Source organism: Phoca vitulina, unplaced genomic scaffold, assembly GCF_004348235.1.
Source record: "Phoca vitulina isolate PV1807 unplaced genomic scaffold, GSC_HSeal_1.0 scaffold26, whole genome shotgun sequence".
Lineage (NCBI taxonomy): Eukaryota > Metazoa > Chordata > Mammalia > Carnivora > Phocidae > Phoca > Phoca vitulina.
The window spans coordinates 20,116,932-20,132,323 of record NW_022589729.1 but is presented as its reverse complement, the minus strand read 5'-3'; the positions used below and the strand labels follow the sequence as shown (position 1 = coordinate 20,132,323).

The 15,392-nt window shown below is 57.4% G+C and overlaps 1 protein-coding gene across 1 annotated transcript in view; it reads left to right on the top strand.

The window, feature by feature from the left end:
• Positions 1-15,392, top strand: part of SOX13 (SRY-box transcription factor 13) — a 44,617-nt gene that overhangs the window by 25,171 nt on the left and 4,054 nt on the right. Inside the window, exons 2-11 of the mRNA XM_032422275.1 lie at positions 7,421-7,619; positions 8,745-8,856; positions 9,152-9,238; positions 10,577-10,749; positions 11,174-11,242; positions 11,592-11,706; positions 14,109-14,194; positions 14,405-14,567; positions 14,948-15,057; positions 15,217-15,313. Coding sequence (XP_032278166.1) covers positions 7,422-7,619; positions 8,745-8,856; positions 9,152-9,238; positions 10,577-10,749; positions 11,174-11,242; positions 11,592-11,706; positions 14,109-14,194; positions 14,405-14,567; positions 14,948-15,057; positions 15,217-15,313 — 1,210 coding nt within the window. The 5' untranslated portion in view covers position 7,421. The remainder of the gene's footprint in view (positions 1-7,420; positions 7,620-8,744; positions 8,857-9,151; positions 9,239-10,576; positions 10,750-11,173; positions 11,243-11,591; positions 11,707-14,108; positions 14,195-14,404; positions 14,568-14,947; positions 15,058-15,216; positions 15,314-15,392) is intronic.

The following is a 15,392-nucleotide window of genomic DNA, read 5'->3' as shown; positions in this document are numbered from 1 at the left end:
CAAGTCTTTTCTCCAAGTCCAAATCAGCCTTGATTTCTTTTGACTAATCTTCCTTGGCCATGACTCAAGGCAAAACCAACTAGAATCCTGTGAGCGGGGAAGACAGTGACAGATCTGTCTGTGCTGGACTGGGGCCTGGTGTCTGGGGTAGAGGGAGAGCGACGGCGGATCAGCCCGCGGGAAAAGACCTTGCTTTGGGCATCACGGAAGCCTGGCTTCAGCGGGGCCTTGGGGAAGACGGGGGAAATGCATGGCAAGCCCCTGACTTGGTGCCTACAAGCCAAGCCAGTGCTCTGCCCTTGAATGCTCTTCTGGCCTCTCCTTCCTTTGGTTCACGTTCAGGGCTATCCCCAAAAGAAGGCCTTTGACAAGCCAGTCAGCCTTGGCTGCAGCATTTCTGCTGTGCGCTGGCCCTGGGCTGGGCCTGGCTGGTGCAGAAGCCCAGACCCATTCCGCTGTCCAGGACATGGCCTTCGACGTGGTCACTGGGAGACAAGAACAGCACTGCAGGGGCCCCCTTGCACTGTGGGTGGGCTGGAGACCATATGCAGTCCTAAAGGCAGGAGGGCCCCCAGAGAAGGGACTCCAGGAAACACCTGGTAAACTCCGTTTTACCCAGGACGGTGGGGCAGGCGTGCATCCCACTGGGAGCCTCAACAGCACTTGCAGTCTATCCCTGCTGTCTTTTCCTGGCTTCTCCTCCTGGCTTGGGAGAAGACTCAGGTGCCTCAGAGACGTAGGGACAACCACGTGGGGCCATGGATGGGACCATCACAGTTCCAGTCTCTCCCTGGCTCCTTCAGTCTGCTGTGCCCTTGGACCGGGGCACAGCTCAAACTGGCAGTCGGTGGAACTCAGGCCGGATCTGGGCTTCTGGGCCGGAGGTTCCGGGGAGGCTGCCGGCTCTCGCAGGCTGGAGGGCAGACGCTCGGTTGCTCACAGAGTTTACACTGGCTGGTATCGGCTGCTCTGCCAGGTGAATACCATTTTGGCCTACCCAGCACAGCCCAGGGGCGGGGGGTATTGGCCGGGGCCCTCTCCTGAGCTGGGCTAGACCAGACCAGCACACGCCCTGGATCGGGTACCCCTGGGGCCCGCAGAGGCTGGAGAGGGTGAGAGGGGCCTCTCAGGAAAGCTTTTCCCCAAGCCTGTAGCCAGCCCAGCTCCCAGCGCTGAGTAAACATCAGAGATAGGATCGGGCGTAGCCAGGAAGGGTGGCAGGGTGCGGCCTGGGAGAAGAATGGCAGGATGTGGCAGCGGGGCACCGTTCTGGGCACCCACGCCTCGGGCTATTGTTCGGGGCTGCCTGAGGCTCGTCACCCTCTGGGGCTTTGAGAGGAAGTGACATTCCCCAGGGACTCAGGCCCTGCCCCACCCCTGCCGTGGGGCTCTCTCACCCTGGCGGTGCCCTTTGGCACCACCCACTCAGCGAGCCTGGGAGTGGGAGCCTGCAGCAGAGTGTACGTTTGGTGTGGGCCCTGTGGGGAAGTGTGGTCATGGCCCTCCTCGGGGGGTCTGCCTGTCTGCTCAGGCTGTCTTCCTGTACCCCAGGGTCTGAGTCACCCGTCATGCTCCGATGACTGGAATTTATCTCTATCTTTATCTGCATCTAGATATTTGCGGGGGGAGGGGGCTGTCGTTATAGAGGGAGGAAGGGCTAAGGGTGAAAACTTCTTTGATTCCAGTCCAGCTGGGCCAGGTCGTTGGCTGATTGGGAGAGGAAGCGGCTGGTGATTTGTTTTGGGTAGAAGGGGGCCTGTGCGCGTGCTCCTGTGGGTGGGGGTCGGAGGGCCCAGGAGAGAGTTGGCTGTGGGGAGGAGAAAAGGGAGAGGACCGGCACCTGCAGTCAGCTTTGCCCTGAAGAGCCGTGTTCTGAGCTGCTGGTCCTCGGGAGCGCGGGTGCCTCTCTGTGCCTTGCGCTGGGCACAGGGTTTGGGGGGCCCAGGGCCTCCCTGCCACCAGCTCACAGACTCAAGGCTCTGCCCCATCAGGGGTGAGGATGGCTTGAACCGTCTCCCCCTATGAGGCCTTCACCTCTTACGGATGCTCAGGTGAGAGATAAGGCCAAGAGGAAAGGCGGCAGGGGGCCTGGGGAGTGGGCGCCCTAGAAGGGAAGGGTGGGCAGAGCAGGGGTGCTGATCCGTAGCCCAGCTGGTTTCGTGTCCCCATGCCTCTAGCTCCGAAGCAGGACTGTTGAAACTGGTCCTCCCTGAGCCTCAGTTTCTCCATTTATAAAATACGAGTAAGGCTAGGCAAGAGGGAGAAGACTGGGTTCCCAGGAGCACTTCCACCTGGCTGGGCGGCTGACCCCAGTGTCCTGTGGGCTTGTGGCCTCTGACCTGGACCTGGGGGGGAGCTGGGGGAGCCCAGTAACTCAGAGCTCCTGTGCGCCCAGGGTCCTTGGGCTTCTAGGCCTCTGGAGAGAGGGGTTAGGTGTGGTTGCTGACCTCAAACCTCCTGAAAAACCACGTGGGTAAGGGAAGCATGGAGCGTGCTTTTTTGAGGAAAGGGTAAAGGAATGGGAGGGGTTTTTTAGTCTCGGAAAAGAAGAGACTTCAGGGAAGACTCCCAATAGGCTCCAAAAGGTGTGGGAAGTGTTTCTTACCTGTCCCAAGGTAAAGGCAAAGGGAAATGGACTGGCTTTGGTGCTGGGGGGTTTAAGTCGCTCCTAGGAAGAGCTTAGATGGAAGGAAGAGGCGGCTGAGTTCGGGTGGGGGTGGGCCGTGTGCCGCAGAGAGCAGCTTCTCGTGCGTAATAACACAGACGGTCTGACCGATGACTGTTCAGCTTACGGTTTTTTGACTGTATGATGGTCAGGAAGCCATAGGCATTCAGTAGAAACCATACTCGGAATTTTTATCTTTTCCCCGGGCTGGCGGTTACGCCGTACGGTGCTCCCTCGTGATGGTGGGCGGAGGTGGTTCCCAGGCAGCCACGAGACACACAATGACTGTGCCTGTCTTCCACATTCAGGACAGTGTTCGGTAAATTACGTGAGATACTGAACACTTTTATACGATAGGCTTGGTTTAGATGATCTTGCCCACCGTAGGCTAGTGTAAGTGTTCGCGTTCAAGGTGGGCTAGGCTAAGCCCGTGCCGTTGGGTGGGTTAGGTGGAGTACATGCATTTTCGGCTTAACGATATTTTCAACTCACGATGGGTTTTTTGGGACATAACCCCATCATAAGTCGAGGAAGATTTGTAATAGCTGTTGCTTTATTATGTGCCCAGATCTGCCTTGTGCTATTTTGCCAGACTGTATTATACTCGGATTATTGTATGACTATTTATTGAGCACCTGCTGTGCTCCAGGCTCTGTGCTAGACTCGGGGGCTACATTGATGAGCAAAAACAGGTATGTTTCCGCAGTGCCCTGGGGTGTGGGGTGTGGGTGGGTTCTCACGCTACTGGGCCAGTCAGAAATTAATGAAGCATGTAAAGGTATCTTTACCAACTGTGATAAGTACCCCAAAGGCCAAGTTTATGGTGCCCTAAGAAGGCAAAACAGGCACATATTATAAAGTCTGGAGTGTTAGTGGAAGACTCATCCCTTCATATTGGGTTTTCTTATTTTACTGAGGAGGAAATGAGTTCAGAGAGGTTAAGTCACTTGCTCCAGATAGCACAGCAATTGATTGGACAGAGTTGGCTTTTAGATGTGCCCAGGTCTGTCTCACCCCTGATAACTTTTTCTCTCAACCACCTGACTCTAGGAGCATCCTGGGCTATATGACAACTTAATGGATACCCTCTGTTAATTAATCTTCACGGGCACTGGTGAGATAGGGATTCTTATACCCATTATACAAATGAGACCGAAGAAGCTCAGAGTTAATTAACGTGCTTAAGGTCACACACATCAGCTGGTGGCAGAGCAGGAATTTGAACCCAGGTTGGGGAACCCAAAACTGGACCACCCACCATCGTCCCCCAAATACCCTTGTCCTCCCAGCAGAGCCTGCAGAGGTGAAGTCACCCGTGCAGGGACATGAGCTGCAAAGTGGCAGAGCGGGGACTGCATATCAACTTCGTACCTGCCACCTGGTTCTCCGTTCTCTCCTCATTTAGTTTATCACATGCAGCTTTTGCTGTCCACTCAGAGAAAAGAGAGCAGCATGGTTAGGGTCCAGAGCTTGGCGCTGACCCTCTCCGAGGGACTCCCATCTCTGTGGGCAGGGAAAGGGGCTGCTCTTTGAGCAGGCCTGTGCTCTAGGAACTCGGGAGGGAGGGAAGGAGCTGCCCAAGGACCCTCTCCCCGCCCCCCCGCCCCGAAACGTGAGACCCTGGGAGGAGCCCCTCAGGTCTAGGCTGTTGCTTCTCCATCAACAAATGGGTCCCAAGAGACCAACCGAGAGCCAGGGCCCAGTGCCCAAAGTTGAGGCAGACGCCTGTGGAAATGGAAGGGGCCTTGTCTGGGCAGCGGGATCTGGCCGGGTTATTTGGTGGGCACCATGCCCTGGTGAACAGACGGACACCTCCAAGCCAGCTTGGCTGGTCACTAGGAGTCCTTTTCTTTGTTGGGGGCGGGGCGGGGGCTGTGCCATTGGGAGCCCCAGGAGGCAAGCTCCCCAGTATAAAGATAATCCCCAGTGCCCAGCTGGAGGTACTCTTGGGGGTTAAGTGTGGGTAAAAAGGCCATCAGAGCTCAAAGGGAGATGTCCTAATGCAGCACTTTCCAACAGAAATACAACTCGAGCCTCATGCGTAATTTTAAATTCTCCAGTAACCACATGAAGAAGCGTAAAAAGAAACAAGTGAAAACAGTATTTAACTCCATGTATCCAAAACATTGTAATTTCAACATATAATCAATAACCATTTATTAATGAGCTAGGTTACATTCTGGTTTTCATCCTAAGCCTTGGAAACTGGGGTGCAGTTGACACTTCCATTTGCACGGGAACTGGCCGATTACCGGCTCCGTGACCGCAGGTGGTGTGTGGCCATGGTGGTGGGCAGTGCAGTCCTAGAGTTAATTAGGGCTGTTAATCACCTCCTCTGCCTTTCCCTTCAGCCCGGGGTGGGGGGGGGTGGATGGTGGCTCAGCCTGTTGCCCTGGGGACGCAGCGGCCCAGACCACCGGGGCCTCGGGGCCCGCAGACCTCTCCCGTGCGCCCTACTGCGCCGCCGGGGTCTTGGGCTGCAATGGGAGAAAGGCTTTGAGGTAGGAGCTGGAAGGCCCTGAAGTTGGGGACAGGATGGAGGCGAAAACCCCTTAGGACCCGAGTGGGGAGTGAGGAGGTGCCCTGGTGGCCTGCCCACGCCCGGCGGAGCGGTGGGTGTGGGACGAGGTGGCGCGGAGCGGCCGGGGATCACAAGCGCACAGGCCCGCATTGTTCGCCTGTCACACTTCCTCTGGCTTTATTGCCTTTGTCCAACACCCTATTGTCTGGTTTCCTTTTGTCCCCCTTTCAGCCCCGCTGCCTTTTATTTTCCAGCCAGCCTGGTTGTTTTCATTTCTTTTGTCTGAAGTTCCTGAGAGGAAGGTTTTATTTTCAGCGGTTTGATTAATTCACAGCTTGAGCCCGGGGTTTGTTTGTTATGTAATTGCTGCCCTCAGCTTCGGGATAATACCCCCCTCCCCGCCCGCCCCGCCCCTACGCCCCCCACCCCCCACCCCTGCCCGGGGCCTGGCTGGGCGCCCCTCCCTGTGCCCGGATGGGCCGAGCCGCCCGCTTCCTGGACGCTGGCCAGGCCCCTGCGTGGTGAGAGGGGACCCCGGGGCCGGACCCCGGAGCCTCTTCTCCCGGGCCAGCGTTCTTCGGGTCCGGTCTGCCCCGCTCTCCTCACCCTGCAGTGCCCGTCCCGGGTCCCATGTCGGTCCCCAGGGCACCCCGCCCTTTGAAAGTGGCGGGAGAGGTCTGCTCTGGTTTAGATGGCATCAAATCAAATACACCTTATTCAACTATAATGTCCGTTCAGTTGTTTAATGTAAAATAGTGCACAGGGACTCACTCCTATGTTACAAGAAACATTTTGTTGTAGGGAGTTGACATGAAATACAATATGCTACACCCGCAATTCAGTTTTAAGGGCTGTTTTGCTATATCTGATTTTTGCCTTACACTCCCCCCCCCAAAATGTGATGCCCATGCAAAAATGTTTAAATTTTTATTTAACAGTGCTTCTCAAACTAGTGGGTATCCGAATCACCTGAAGGGTTTGTTAAAATAGATTCCTGCTCTATCCACGGAGTTTCTGATTTGCAAGTGACCCTTGACTAACTCCCACGCAAGCCCCCAGGCCATGCTTGGACTGTGGGTCCCTTGTAGGGACTGCATTTCTACGGTGTTCTAACAAGGGGTGTTTTAACAAGGGGTGTTTACTAGTGCCGCGAAACATTCTAAACAGGTAAATTTTAGCAATTCCTAGTCCTCAGAACTGCCCATTTTACAGATGAGGAGACAGGTGTGGAGAGGTTCAGTAACTTACCTAAGGTCACGTAGTGGGTGTAGGACCTACAGATACCTAGAACTTGCTGCTGGGTGTCCCCGCTGGTCTTGTCACAGTGACTTTGGATAGGGAGCAGGTGAGCTGGGGGCCACTGCTGCTTTGGCTGTGAGCCTGGCTTGACCACCAGCACTCGCCCCCCAGGATCCTTAGCTCGCTCAGCTACTCCTGGTGTCCCAGGCAGTGGTGACAATGACACGGGGGGGGGGGGTGCTGGGGGATGCCGTGATGGGAGCAGTGGGTGCAAAGGCTGCTTACAGCAGGGATTGCAAATGCCTACAGGGGCCAATGAGAGACTCTAAATGAGGGACTCTAGCTAGCTGAAGGAAAACATCTTTCTTCAAGCCCTACATCTCAGCCTGTTATTTTCCTACTTTTGGTAGATACATGAATATAAAAAACAGTTCACTTTTATCTTTTCTCTAAGAGGAAAAAAAGGATAAATATATATATATATATAGGGTAGATGACACTTGGTTCCCCTTTTGGGGGGCAGTAGGGAGTGGTAGGGACTAAGGAAAACTGGCCTGTCCATAAGGAGCACCTGCTACTTAATTCCAGCCAGCTGTTGCCCCAGACCAACTTCAAGAGAAGTTCAAATCCAGATTATGTGATGTCTCGTGATTTTTAAATTTTGTTAGCTAGTTACAAACACACACACACACACAGATACACACACATATATATGATTTTGACTTTGCTGGGCTCAGAAACTGCCAGTTGAAAATCTCTGCCCTCCTTTGGTGGACCATTCAGCCAACCAGCTCCACCATGGCAGTAGGCAGGGCCTGCTGAAGGCTGGGCCCAGTTGGCTTGTAGACCTTACCATTTAAGAAAAAAAAAAACAGCACAGGACTGAAGAATATTTTTTTATTTTTTTCACTGTGGGTTCCAAATGGAAGTTTGCATTTGGTGAGGGTGGAGTTGCCGTATCCACCATCAGTTTCCCTCTGCTCCTTCTCCCTCAGGATGTCCATGAGGAGCCCTGGCTCTGCCCAGCTGGCCCCGGATGGCGTGGGCACCATGGTGAACTGCACCGTCAAGTCCGAAGGGAAGAAGGAGCCCTGCCATGAGGCCCTCCAGGGCTCGGCCACCGCAGCTGAACCCCAGCCCGGAGACCCAGCCCGGGCTCCCCAGGACGGTGCTGATTCCCAAGCTCCAGCCCAGGTGCCCGGCACTTTCCCCGGGGCTCCTGGGTCCGTGTCCCCGCTTTGCCTCCGTAGCCCACACTGACGTGCCGTACCCGGCCTCTCCTTGAGGCTGGGCGGGCACCCACTTACCCAAGCTGGGCAGACGGGAGGCAGCACCCTCTGTCTCTGGGGCAAGACTTTGGTGGGTGGGGAGGGGCTGCCAAGTTCAGTCAGGCCACCTGTCTGAGTGGTACGTGGCCTCGGGCCTGTGCTTGCTCACCCGTGTGTGACCAGTCCTTACCTCTGAGGACTAGTTGGAGAGACAGGATACATCTGCTCAAAGTTTATCTACCATATGATTTGAGAAAATCAGCCTTATTACCCGAGCCTGAGATCAACCACTGTTAAAGACAATACAATTCCTCATCCTTAAGATGAAGGCGTTCTGAACATGAGCAGGAAGGATTCTTGCAGTTCTTAAAAATCCCGATTCCATGCAAGAGCTGCAAAAAGGGTAATATGTAACTAAAACCAAATGAATGAAAATGAGAATTTTAGGGCCCTGAGGAAGGATCCAGGCTGGAGGGGCCTGTGGGAGGGGTTAGGGGGTCGGGGTAGTGATGAGGGAGACTTCCTGGAGGAGTAGCACCCGGAATTAGGCCTTAAAGAATGGAGAGGACTCTGGTGAGGAGAACTGGGGGGGTGGTGTCCTAAGGAGGGGTGGGGGGGTCCCAGGAGTCACCCACCCAGCTGCAGATAAGGCTGTGTGCAAGGAAGTGGTGATTCATAGCTCGCTGGCCTCGACTGCAGCCACGAACCTCATTCACGAGCGGTCACGTCCTTGATCCCAGCAACAGTCCTGACACGGGAGGTATTAGTATTTCCATTTTCAGAAGAGGGAAGTAAGTCAGGTTCAGAGAAGTTCAGAGTCTCATGTGGGATCAAGCGCCTCGTGAGTCACTGAGCCGGGACTGAGATCCAGGTCTCTGGTCTGCAAACCTTCTGTGCCTTCGCTATATCCGGCAAAGCCAAAGGTTGGGAAGGTGGGGGGGGGGGGGGGCCCTACCCGGGGGGCTGGGTGTGCGTCCCCGGGCTACTCAATTCCCCCTGCAGTCTGCCCCCTTCTCTTGAGGGTGACAGTGACATTCAGTGTGTATTGTAGGATTGCAGCTCCCCTGAGAGCAATGGGTCCCCAGAACCCAAGAGACCGGGAGCTTCTGAGGCTGCCTCTGGAAGCCAGGAGAAGCTAGACTTCAACCAACATTTAAAAGAAGGTAAGATTAGTCTAGGGGCGCCTGGGTGGCTCAGTCATTAAGCGTCTGCCTTCGGCTCAGGTCATGATCCCAGGGTCCTGGGATCGAGCTCCGTATCGGGCTCCCTGCTCAGCGGGGAGTCTGCTGCTCCCTCTGCCCCTCCCCCCACTCATGCTCGCTCTCTCGCTCTTGCTCTCAAATAAAATCTTGGGGGGAAAAAATAAAAAAGCAGGGTAAGATGTCTGCCCAGGTTGGAGGCGGGCATGGGGTGGGAGGTGCTAGGACTTTTGCTCTTCATCCCTTTGGTATCTTCTAGTCGTGCCAGCCATCGAGAAGCTGCTGTCCAGTGACTGGAAGGAGAGGTTTCTGGGAAGGAGCCCTGTGGAAACCAAAGATGTCAAAGGTGAAGGCCCATGTGGGTAGGCAGGGGAGGATGTCTGAACCCTTTCCCTTCTCCTAGCCGGGCCTTGCGGTCTGGGCCTATACGGCAGTTTGGGGGGCTCTTAGTCCCCTCCGACCTGGCCTATGCCCTCCTGGCTCCTACCTGGCCCTGGCGGTCAGCACCATCCCTCCCCTGGGGACTGACTGTTCAGTCTGGCCTCTTGGCAGGAGAGGCCTTGTGGGAATCCCGTTCCACGAGTATGGATTTGGACTCTTTTTTTTTTTTTTTTTAATAAGATTTTATTTATTTATTTGACAGAGCACAAGTAGGCAGAGTGGCAGGCAGAGGGAGAGGGAGAAGCAGGCTCTCTGCTGAGCAGGGAGCCCGATGTGGGGCTCGATCCCAGGACCTCAGGATCATGACCTGAGCCAAAGGCAGCCACCTAACCGACTGAGCCACCCAGGCGCCCCTGAATTTGGACTCGTACAGGGACCCTTGTGACCTCAGGCAGGTCACTGCCACTTCCCAGATCTAACTGTATCTAACTATATCAAACAAGCTGGACGTGCCCTTTCACTGATGAAAATTAATTCTAGGCCACCGGGACCTCACTAACTGAATTCAAGGGCTGCTGCTTGGTTCGTGAGCGTCGCTGTTTTCCCAGTGTGGTCAGTCACACCCCCAGGGGGAGCTTTAAGACCGTGCCAATGCCCAGGCTCCACTCCACCTGCTGAATGTGAACCCCAGGGGCTGGGCACTGGGCCTGTGTATTTGTCGAAGGCTCCCTGAGTGATTCTGAGGCGAGTGGCCTGCAGCCTGGCCCGGCTGCGTCTGTCAGGAGCTCAGCGGGAGGGCAGGAAGCAGTGGTCCTTTTGGGAGAGGGCCATGGGCTGGATTCTGGACTAAGCCTTACCTTCATTATCTTAGCCTCACGGCACCCCTGTGAAGGGACCGTTCTTGTGCTCATCGATAGACTAAAAAAGACGAAGTGCAGAGAAGTCGGTTACTTGTCCCACAGCCCTGGGACAGCCTCCTGTGGGATAGTTATCCACGCTGACCCTGCAGCTCGGGGCACTTGAGGACCTCTGAGAAGCGATGTGGGACTGAGATGTGTCCCACTGTCGGCATTTCCAGGGGCTGGAAGCAGCGGGTGGGGACCTTCTAGGGCAGGTGGTTGTCAGACGGCAAGCAAGCCCCCTCCGGGGCAAGGATCGTGTCTCCATCCTCTGTCACTCGGCCCCTAACAGGGGCCTGGGAAGTAGCAATTGCCCAATGAACGTCAGATGGGTGGGTGGAAGTGTGGGTGGACAGATGGACAGAAAAACAACAATTCTCACCGGTGGCCATTTCATCGAGCAGGAACCCAGGAGAGCCTGGCAGAGAAGGAGCTCCAGCTCCTGGTCATGATCCACCAACTGTCCACGCTGCGGGACCAGCTCTTGACGGCGCACTCGGAGCAGAAGAACATGGCTGCCATGCTGTTCGAGAAGCAGCAGCAGCAGATGGAGCTGGCCCGGCAGCAGCAGGAGCAGGTAGGTCCCGCTGGGTGTCCGGCTGCCTTGCTAGGGGAGAGGGGGTCTATCGGGGCCTGGAGGGGAGCACTGTGGGGGCAGACCTGGTAGTGCAGGCCGAGCGAGGCTGGGGCGGGGGCAGGCCTGGGAGGGGCCGTGGGCAGGGGCCCCAGGCTGGCTGTGACTCGGCCCTGTGGGGGGCCAGGGGGTGGAAGGGGCCTGTGGGGCTCTGCGAGGGAGCATCCGCCTCACCTCCCGCTCACCTCCCGCCTCACCTCCCGCGGCGGCCTCAGAGGAGAGTGAGCTCCCTGCAAAGGGAGAATGCACTCTGAAGGTGGATTGTCCTGGTGCTTGCCCCGCCCAGGGCACGGAGGGCACGGCGCGGCAGGCCCCGGGCTGGGGCTAATGTCCGTGACCCCCCCCGCCCGCTCTTTCCTGCTGCCAGATCGCCAAACAGCAGCAGCAGCTGATTCAGCAGCAACATAAGATCAACCTCCTCCAGCAGCAGATCCAGGTAAAGAGGGGGGTGGCCAGAGGCGCAGCGGGTGACGCCAGGGACGGAGGGACGGGGTGCAGATTAAGCAGAATCACTCGGGCATGGCCCCGAGGAGGGGGCTCATTTCCACTCTGGCCCCGTGCCCCCGTCGTCTTCCTCTGTTTTAAGGGAGGGGCCAGAGTACCTTCGTCCCCAACTGGGGCTGAGCTGAGGGCAGGTAGTGGGAGGTGATGTGGGGTCTGGTGGAGCCTTTCGAAGACTGGTCCTGTACTGGTCTGCATGCCGCCCGTGTCTGGGTCCCCATGCCGTGTCCTGGGCTGAGCTGTGTGGGCCCCCAGGGACTCACACAGGGTTTCTTTGCTCTCAGCAGGTCAACATGCCTTATGTCATGATCCCGGCCTTTCCCCCGAGCCACCAGCCTCTACCTGTCGCCCCCGATTCCCAGCTGGCCTTGCCCATTCAGCCCATCCCCTGCAAACCAGGTGAGTGGGGGTGGGGGTGCAGCCATTAGCAGAGGCTGTCCTAAGGTCCCGGAAGGAGCCCCGGAGCGTGCTCATGCATTCCTTTACCATGTGGCCTTCCTGGGCCTCGCTTTTGGATCTGTCCAGTGGAAGAAGAATCCCTTCTTTCTCAACTTCACTGGGAGAATGAACAGCAATAGCACTTGAACACCATGAAGTGCTTGGCAGATGTAAGCGGATGTGGCCGATTTAGATGCAGTGTCCCCAGCTCTGGTCCCTTTACTGGACCAGAGTAGTAACATCTTGGACATTCACTGAGGTGTCTACATTTCCCAGACTCTCACTCTTGTCTCTACCCCAACCGTGCCCCTTCTGCCCCGCCCCCGAAATTCAGCGAACACAGACTGAGCACCAACCACCTGTCAGACGCTGTGTTGTCAGGTGGCCACGGGGTGGGGGAAGGGTGATGATAAAAATGGACGTTGAGCTCCAGGAATTTACGGTCTCGGCAGGGAGAAAGGATGCCAGTAACTGGGGAATCTGGGAAGGCTTTCTAAGGAGGTCAGAAATTAGTTGGGGCCCAGGAGGTAGACTTGGGGGGGGTGAAGCTGGGAGCTGAGGGTGGAAGGCAGTCTGAGGCAGAGGGCCTGGAGCCTGCGGCCAGAAGCTGCAGGGGGTTGGAGTTGAGGGGAGCGCATGACTGGGTGGTCGTGGGACAGGCCGGCGAGGGAATTTATTTTGTAGAATGCAGTCATGCTTGAACGATTGAACGGAGGGTGTGTTGTCATACGGACTGGGTGATGGGGAACAGAGAGGGACGGGGTGCCAGCCGGAGCGGGGACCAGTGGGGGGCTGCTGAGGGGCTTCTGGGGACAGCATGACAGCCTGCACTCGGGCAGAGGTGGTGGGACAGAGGCACAGATGGAATATGTAGGCCGTGATCATGGATTCCTGGTGAAGGGTCATGGGACAGGGCAGGGATGTTGCCCACAGCTGCCCCAGGAGTGGGGACAGCTTTTAGGTCGAGCCCCTCTGGTCCACCGTCCCTGTTCCGTGTGCGAGAGCAGGCAGGTGAGTTCCTGTGGGCCTGCCACCAAGGCCTGTGGGCTATGGGCACAGTTCGTGGGTCACGGACTCTGCTCCTGCCTCATTCTACACCAGGCACTCTGGGTGGGAGGACACAAAGGACTGAAAAAGTTAGGCCCTGCCTTCCAGGAATTTTCCACCTGGGGAGGTAGGGAGACTAGGAAGGGGGAGCAGGCCAGCAGCACAAACCCACTGCAGCTCTGGGTGAACAGAGCTGCTGGAGTGAGGAGGGCAGGGCCTGGTGGGGGCGTTGGGGTGCATCTGAGCCCGTGCCTTCTGGACAGGGGAGGCAGGAAACAAGCTGTGGAAGACCTCAACTGGCCAGACTGCCACCCACTTTGTTGGCTCCAGAATCCTAGTAACCAGGGGGCCCGGAGGCTTCCAGAGGGCCCTTTCCCAAGCTGAGTGCATCACGCCTCTCCTTAGCTCGCAAGCCCTAGATGGTGCCCTGTCGCCTACAGCATGGAGTCCACAAACTCCCAAGGTTGCCTGTCACGGCCAGTTTCCTTTCCCACGCCTTGGCTCTCACCTCAGTGCTCGCCCTCCGCCTGCCCGCCCATAGCCACTAGCCCACCTCTTGCCGCTCTCCCCAGGAAGCCTGCTCCGGGCACCCCAGCTGGAACCAGGTTCTCTGGCATGTCACCCATGCAGGCTGTATCCCTACCGGCCATGTGGTTAGTGACTTGTGTCCGCGGCTTAGCTCTCCACCTCAACGGCCGGCTCCGTGATGCTGGGCTGGGTTGGGGGCGAGCGAGGTGGGCCTGGTAGGATGGAGAATGGAGAAGGTGGGTGCCACGTAAAGGGGAAAGCATGGGCTATGGAGTCTCGAGGACCTGGGTTCACAGGTCCTTGTTCCCATTTCTGAGCTATGTGGGCAACCCATTTTTCATCTGCTTAGTCTCCGCTTCTCTGCAAAACGGGGTGACGTACCGAGCACCTGTTGTATGCCACTCACTAGGGATTACTGTGAGCTACTGCAGGAGACAGGCTAACACGCGGGGAGCGGCTTTCAGACCTGCACGTAGTAGGTACGGAACACAAGTATCCGTAGAGTGAGCAGAGGTGTACCTGGCCTTGGGTCACCATTGTGTTGGAACCCGAGGCTCCGGGGGTTGGAAAGGGCAGGAAAAAGGTGAAGATGCGGACCAGCGGGCAGGGCAGCGGGGGATGAGGGCATGGGAAGCCTTGGCACTGTGGGGCTGGGGAAAGCCGTGGCTGGAAGCCAACTGGGCCAGCTTCGAGCTTCTGTCCCCTTGGTGCTGCTGGGACCTCGTCAAGCAGGCCGTCTGCTGTTCTGTGCTCATCCAGGACTTTTCTCCTTGCCGCCTTTTCCGTAGTGGAGTACCCCCTGCCGCTGCTGCACAGTCCCCCTGCCCCCGTGGTGAAGAGGCCCGGGGCCGTGGCTGCCCACCACCCCCTGCAGGTACTGCCCCACCCCTCGCCTGGGATGGCTGGGGCTGCCTGCCTAGCGGGTGGTGGGGCCCTCCGTCCTTGTTCACCTGTTCCTGCGTCTCCTTGTCTGTTCCCGGTATGCCTGTCTTTCTCGCTGTTACCACGTGTCCCCTCTGTCCCCCCGTGGGGGGGGCTCTCCTTTGGTGTCTCTCTCAGCCTCTGATCTCTGGGTCTCCCTCAGGAGCCCTCCCAGCCTCTGAACCTCACGGCCAAGCCCAAGGCCCCCGAGCTGCCCAATGCCTCCAGTTCCCCCAGCCTGAAGATGAACAACTGTGGACCCCGCCCCCCCAGCCATGGGGCCCCCACGCGGGACCTGCAGGCCAGCCCGCCCAGCCTGCCACTGGGTAAGCTTCCTGCCAGGAGGGCATCTTATGACCCTGGGCATGTCCTTCCCTTCTGTGGGTTACAGGTTTCTGGAAAACAAGGGTTAGACCTGCTGTCTTTGGCCTCTTTGTTTCCACACTTAGTGCCTCAGAAGCTCCCTTATCTCCTGGTCCCCCCCAGATCTGACTGGGCACCCCCACGTCAGGGATCCAGGCCACGGAGTCGCACAATTTCAGGGAGTGCAAGTCTGCATTCTAGTCTGTTGGCACACGGGGAAACAGCCAGTGTAAACAGCGCCCTCTTGGGGATGTGCAGTGCAGAGGGGCAAGAGGGGATGCCAACCCCGGTGAACAGGGTTACCCCTCTCTACGAACCCTCAGCCTCCCCGCTTCTCCCATAGGCTTCCTTGGTGAAGGGGACGCTGTCACCAAAGCCATTCAGGATGCTCGACAGCTGCTGCATGGCCACAGTGGGGCGTTAGAGAGCTCCCCCAACGCTTCCTTCCGCAAGGTATGGGCCCCCCACTCCCCTGCACCGGGGCGCAGGGAACCAACAACAGATGGTGGCTGGGGTGGAAGACTCAAGTCTGAGGCCACCAGAGGGAGGGGTGGAGGGAGGGCAGTGGGGTGATGCAGAGAGGCCAATGTAGATTTCCTCTGTCAACCCCAGGACCTCATCAGCCTGGACACGTCCCCGGCCAAGGAGCGGCTGGAGGAGAGTTGCGTGCACCCCCTCGAAGAAGCCATGTTGGGCTGCGACATGGATGGTAGGACCCCGGGCTGGTGGGCAGGAGGGCCCGCCTCTGCTTCCCACGGGGGCCAGGGTGGGTCAGGTCGTGTCTCTCC